Consider the following 6,000-nt stretch of genomic DNA (forward strand, 5'->3'; position numbering starts at 1 on the left):
ACGCTTTTAACCCTTGGCTGGACCCTGTTCAGGCTACCTCTGACTTCTCTGAGACCTCCATGGCAATTATCTATATTGCATCTACTTCCTGCTCCAGACTGCCCTCTTGGAAGGAGAGACGCCATTATCTTCCTCTGTGTGTCCCTACGCCCAGCTGGGTCAGACCTGGGGTATAGTTTATGAGGTAAGGTAGCTTCTTGTGTTGCCTTACACATCAGGCTGAGCTCCCTATTGGCTAGTTTCACATTGCTTCCGGTGTTTATGTGCATGGGGGCAGGTTGGGGGGGGTGGTTGGGGCACATCAATGCCCCTATAGGATCTGATTCTTGCCTCAATTTCAGAAACATTGCTTTTTGTACACAACCAAGTGTCTGGAGGTGTTCCCTAATCCAAGGAAGGGCAGAAAGGGAGGCCTGTCACTAGGTGAGGCCTCACGAGCCCACCCTTATGGACTGAAGCCACCATGGGGTCCAAACAGAGGTATGACAGGCATCCAAGACTCCCTCAACAATGAGCAAGGCACGTGGATAGGTCCCGGCCTGCTCTCTGGATCTAGATCTTTCAGGATTACAAACCCCCAAAGAATAATCAGCATAATCAAGAGACAGGCCCCAAATCCATTCCCATGGCTGCTCCCCTATGAAAGTTGTCATTGTGCTTTTTTATTGTGCACCCTTATAGAAGGTTTGGGCCCCCTCATCCTCGGTATATGTAAACCAATTTACAAAACTGTACTCAGTCCGTGTATTAAATATCAGTGTTTTGCAGTGAGCCATATTCCCCAAATTCTTATGTTGAAATCCTAACTGCCAGTACCCCAGAATGTGACTCTTTTTAGACACAGTGTCTTTAAATAGGTGATTAATTTAAAATGAGATTATTAGGATGGGCCCTAACCCAATCTGACTGGTGACCTTGTAAGAGGGGGACATTTGGGCACGGATATGTACAGAGGGAAGACCCTATGAAGACACGGGGGAGATAGCTATCTACAAAGCAAAGAGAAGCCTCAGAAGAAGCAAAGAGTGCTGATGCCTTGATCTAGATGAATTTTTGTTGTGTGTCTGTGCTACTTTGTTATAGCAACCGTAACAAACTAATATAGTAAGGCTTAATTTCTCTCGTTTTAAAGATAACAGGCCTTTCGAATATGTTCTCGGCATACCTCATTTTGTTGGCTACTCTCACGGTGGGGCTGAATTTTAGAATAAAGTCATCAGGCCAGAGGAAATGTGGGGTCTGGTGGCTTCTGGTCATCTCCCCCTGTGGGCCTGAGAGTATCTGGGAGAATCAGAGAAGCACCCAGAAGTGTAGTTTGCCACAGACCAAAGCTTGGACCCAATGCCCCTTTTGCCAGTGTTTCCCAAATTCATCCAGGTGCCTCAGTTCCACCTGGGAGTTGTGAGGTGGGGCTCAGAACTTGTTTTTGTTAAGCAGGCCAGGTGCTTCTCAGAACTGGAAGCATTTGAGAAACCCTAGTCCAGGCCATTCCACACTAGGAGATGGGTCTGTAGTGTAGAGTGTGAATGTTGAATGTGTCTGGGCACGTCTGAGCATCCCTACCATGTAGAGGAAGGGAGAGAAGCTGGTGATCCAGCCTCCCATCCCATCCCTTCAATCCCATCTCTAGGCTAGCCTCCTCCGTCTGTTGCGACCTCTGTTGAGGCAGCTAGTCTGCAGTTTTGTCATTGCTGCATTTGAGGATCAGTTTTGCACCCAGCGGGTTTTTTGTTGTTGTTGTTGTTTTGTTTTTTTTGAATCAACAAGCGGGTGGAAGAAACGCCTTCTGCTCCCCCGCCCCGAGTAACTTTGCGAAGTCCCAGACGCCCTTGTTTTTTTTTTTTTTTTTCCCCCTGTGTGTGGGTGTGGCCGGCCCGTGACTTTTCTCCCAGGCTCTGGGCCCTTAAGTGAAACCTAGGTTCCCCGCCCCCATCCACGACAACCTCCCCCCAACCCGCCATTCTGGGAACGGCGGTGGAGAGGAGATGGAGGGACGCCCTGGCGAGGGGTCTGTGCTCCGGGCTTGGTGGGGCAACAGGTGTGCGGATCGCGCAGCTGCAGCCCCCAACTCCCCGACCGAGCGCAGGTTCTTTCCAAACCTCTAAGAGCATCCGTCCCACCTCCGAACTCCTCCCGGCTACCCCCAGCTCACCCAGGCCGGCAGGTGCTGGTCCCGCAGCTCGCGGCTAATGAACTGGCGTTCGTTGTCTAGGAATTCGAAGGCGGCCGCCAGGCGCCCAAGCTTCCCGCGGCGGTTCCTGCGCCACCACATCCACAGCAGAGCGCCGAGCAGCAGCCAGGTTATGCTGAGCCCCACGTAGCCGGCTAGGTAGACGGGAGCCAGGTAGAAAAGCACTCGCGCCGCAAAGGTGTACAGCTCCGGCAGCAGCTGGCTAGATAGGCGCGGCTCGGGGCTGGGTGCGCGCTGGTCTCTCTGGGTACCGGGGTCACCAGGAGCGCCGGGGGCGCAGGGCTCCTCCGCTTGCATCTCGTCGCCGCCTTGGTGTCCTTTCCCAGAGCTTCACCTGAGCCCACGTTCCCGCGCCCTGACACCCGGGCACATCGCTCGGCCAAGCGCGAGAACCCGGGCACCGTGCTACACTTGCCCTGCGGAACTCGCCCGTGCGGTCTTGGCGCTCAGCTCTCGGAGCTCCTCGCGCTGGAGGGCCGGGCGTGCAGACGCAGTGCGCAGCTGCGCTCTCCTCTCGGCCCTGCTCACAGCTCCCGATGTCTCCGCCCCTAGGGGCGGGCCCGGAAAGGGGGCGGGGTCAGGCCGTGGGCGAGGCGGCTCTGGGGTTCTGAGCAGCGCTTCTAGACCCGCGACGTCGCGCGCCGCGGTCAGAGGAGGGTCCGGTTGCAGCGCCTCGGTAGAGCCTTAGTTGGAGTAGGTGCCGCCGAAAGCGGTGTATGACTCATCGAGGCGTGTGGACAGATGGTTTGTCATGGATAAACATCACAGAAAACCTGTTTCCTACACCCAGTCTACAAGAGGCAGTCTAGTATGGGCTGTTAGCTGGGTGTTCGAGGCCCTCCACGGACTGGCTCGCCGGGCCTCCCCACCCAAGCGTAGGCCTGACTGAGCCCTCCAACTGGCCCCTAGAGCCCGGCATCGCTGCCCTCCTCTGGCATCTCATAAAGCTTAGACCTGGCCCCCAACAAAACTTAGCCACACCCAGGGTCCCTTTTGTTCTCCACAACAACCTCTGTCCCGCATTCTCCATTCTCTGTCGGGTGTCAGTTTGGATCTTAATTCCCTGCAGCATCAGACCTGGCGTTTCCGGGTGGCCAGGCCAACCTGCTAGTCTCTGGGGTGCCCAACACAGCAGGTGACAGGTGGGTACAAGAGAGATGAAGGGCAAGCCCTGGGGTGCATGGGGGTCAGTTGTGAAGCCGATAGTTTCTACCTAATCCTTTTCTGAATTATCTGAGCAGGGGAGTCTCAGTCTCCACATTCAGAAAGTAAATCATCTTGTGGAGGGGCATACATTTTAGGCGGGTCGCATGAGTGAGCACATCAATTACTGAAATGTGATTTTGGAGTTGACAAATGTACTGGAATGATTCTAAGCTTTCAGTAATTTCATTGAAAGGCTGGACCCAATGGACAAAAACCAGAAGATAACTCGATTCTCTTTCTTTCTGTCCCTTCAGGTATTCCTCTCTCACTCTGGCCTTACCCTTTTTGTCTACTGGATAAAATTACTCGCTGCTATGAGTGTTTTCAATAACAGGCTTGTTCCAGGTGGTTGGAACAGGTGGGCTCTCCTCTATCATTCCCATCCTTACAGGACTCAGTCAAAATGGAAATTGAAACCCTTCCAGCTTAACACTGCTAAACTATTTCCCAGTGCAGCCTGGGAAATCAAAGTAGGAAATGCATCTCATGTGAGGGTTGGTTTTGTTTTGTTGTTTTGGGTTTTGTTTTGTTTTGTTTTGAGAATTCCTTTTTGGATATACACAATCCTATTAAAGGCTCTGAGAAGTCCTTCAGATAGAAAGCTGTTAAATTTTAATTAACTCATGGATGCCTGGGTGGCTTTGTCAGTTAAGTGTCTGCCTTCGGCTCAGGTCATGATCCCAGGGTTCTGGGATCAAGTCCAGTGTTGGGCTCCCCCTCTGTTCCTTCTCCCTGCTCATGTTCTCTCTCTCACGCTCTCTCAAATAAATAAAATCTTAAAGTAAAAATAAATTTTATTTAACTCAATGTTAAATAAAATTATCCAAGGCATCCATGATGCCTTGAGGTTTTTTTTTAAACCACAGAATTCTTTTACTCAAAACTCTTCTCTTCTTGGTTGACCCAAATCAGCTCATGCTAAAGAACTCAAGAATGTATGATAGGGATGTTGGCAAGTGCCCTGGAACCTGAGGCAGGAATACTGCTGGCTGTCAGGATGGGTGCACCAGGAAGCTGACTGTTGACTGACTCAGCTCTGAATCCCTGCTGCTCTTCCTACTGACCCACCTCCTTTGTCTCTGGCTGAAGTGGAGAACACAGCACCTTTCCCACAGCTTCCAGGATCACAGAACTTTCCAGAGACTGTTTGACCCTTATCCTGTCCCAATTCCAAATGCCCAGAGAGGACCCAACTGTACCCATCATCCCCCTTCTTCACACACACCAGGTCCAAACCATATCCTTCTTGTGGGTTAGTGTCCTTGCAGAGGGAGTGTGGAAGGTAAGGTATTTGGAGGACTTCAGATAATGGAAGGTGGCTGGTTTGTGAGCTGATGGACACCCACAGAGATGTCCAGCAAGAGACTCGGATCATCCTGTGGACCACTGCTAACTCCAGCTGCACTGCCTTCTCTGCTCCTCAAACACACCAAGCTCATGGATGCCTCAAGGCTTTTGTACTTGGTGTTTCCTCTGCCTGGAAAGCTCCCCTCCTGAATTTTCCCCAAAATATGTTAGGGTAGTAGGATGATGGTTGATTTTCTTGTCTAAACTTTATTTACAATGCCATTAAATCGCTCTCATAAATTAAATATGTAAGAACATTGATATTGTGGCACTAGAAATTTCATATCCCACCTGAGGTTGAATCTGTGCCTAGAACATTGAAGCAATTATTTCCCTTGATTTGGACTCTCCAGTTACTATCGTCAGCAAAAGACATTTTTTTCTTTTTAGACTTTATTTATTTATTTGACAGAGATCACAAGTAGGCAGAGAGTCAGGCAGGGGTGGGGGGGGGAAGCAGGCTCCCTACTGAGCAGGGACCCCCCCCACCCTCAGCCCCATGCAGGGCTTGATCCCAGGACCCTGGGATCATGACCTGAGCCAAAGGCAGAGGCTTTAACCCACTGAGCCACCAAGGCACCCAGCAAAAGACATTTTATGTACTGTTTGATCATCACAAAACCTGGGCAGAATGATGCCTTCCAAAGCCTTTGCTTGAATTCATTTGAGAGTTTATCATATTATAGCATTTTTTCGGAGAATAGAAGATCATTTGTTCAATATATTTATTAGCTACTCTTGTGGGCCAAATTGTGTCCCCACCCCCACAAATATGTTGAAGCCCTAATCCCTGGTATCTATAAATGTTATTTTATTTACAAATGGGGTTTTGGTAGATGTAATCATGTTAAGATGAGACCATACTGGATTAGGGTGGACTCTAAATTTATATGTGGTCCTTATAAACACAGAGATTTTGAAACAGACACAGAGGAATAAGGTCGTGTGATGACAATAATAGAAACTGAAAAGATGCAGCTATAAACCAGAAAGCAAGGGTGAAACAAGGAAGGAGTCTTCCCCAGAACCTTCAGAGAGAGTTTGGTTCTGCCAACACTGCGCTTTCAGATTGCTAGTTCCAGGACAGTGAAAAAAAGAAATGTCTCTTTTACGCCCTCCAGTTTGTGGTATGTTGTTATGGCAGCCCTTGGAAACTAATACTGCTAACTGCTATGTGCCAGGCACTGCTCTAGGTGCAGGAGACTCAGGGTGAACAGAATAGGCAGGATCCCTGCTCCTACAGAGCTGACATTCTA

General features: G+C 50.0%; 1 protein-coding gene across 5 annotated transcripts in view; it reads right to left on the minus strand.

Moving 5' to 3' along the window:
• ESYT3 (extended synaptotagmin 3) overlaps positions 1 to 2,692 on the minus strand; it is a 48,804-nt gene extending 46,112 nt beyond the window's left edge. For all 5 annotated transcript variants that reach the window (XR_007128519.1, XM_047735854.1, XM_047735845.1 and 2 more), the window contains exon 1: positions 2,153 to 2,692. Coding sequence is in view for 4 of the 5 variants with exons in the window: in XM_047735854.1 (XP_047591810.1) it covers positions 2,153 to 2,488 (336 nt within the window). In the remaining variant the exon portion in view is untranslated. The remainder of the gene's footprint in view (positions 1 to 2,152) is intronic.
• Positions 2,693 to 6,000: the final 3,308 nt, after the last annotated feature.

The sequence above is a fragment of the Lutra lutra genome, chromosome 1 (genome assembly GCF_902655055.1).
Source record: "Lutra lutra chromosome 1, mLutLut1.2, whole genome shotgun sequence".
Classification (NCBI taxonomy): domain Eukaryota; kingdom Metazoa; phylum Chordata; class Mammalia; order Carnivora; family Mustelidae; genus Lutra; species Lutra lutra.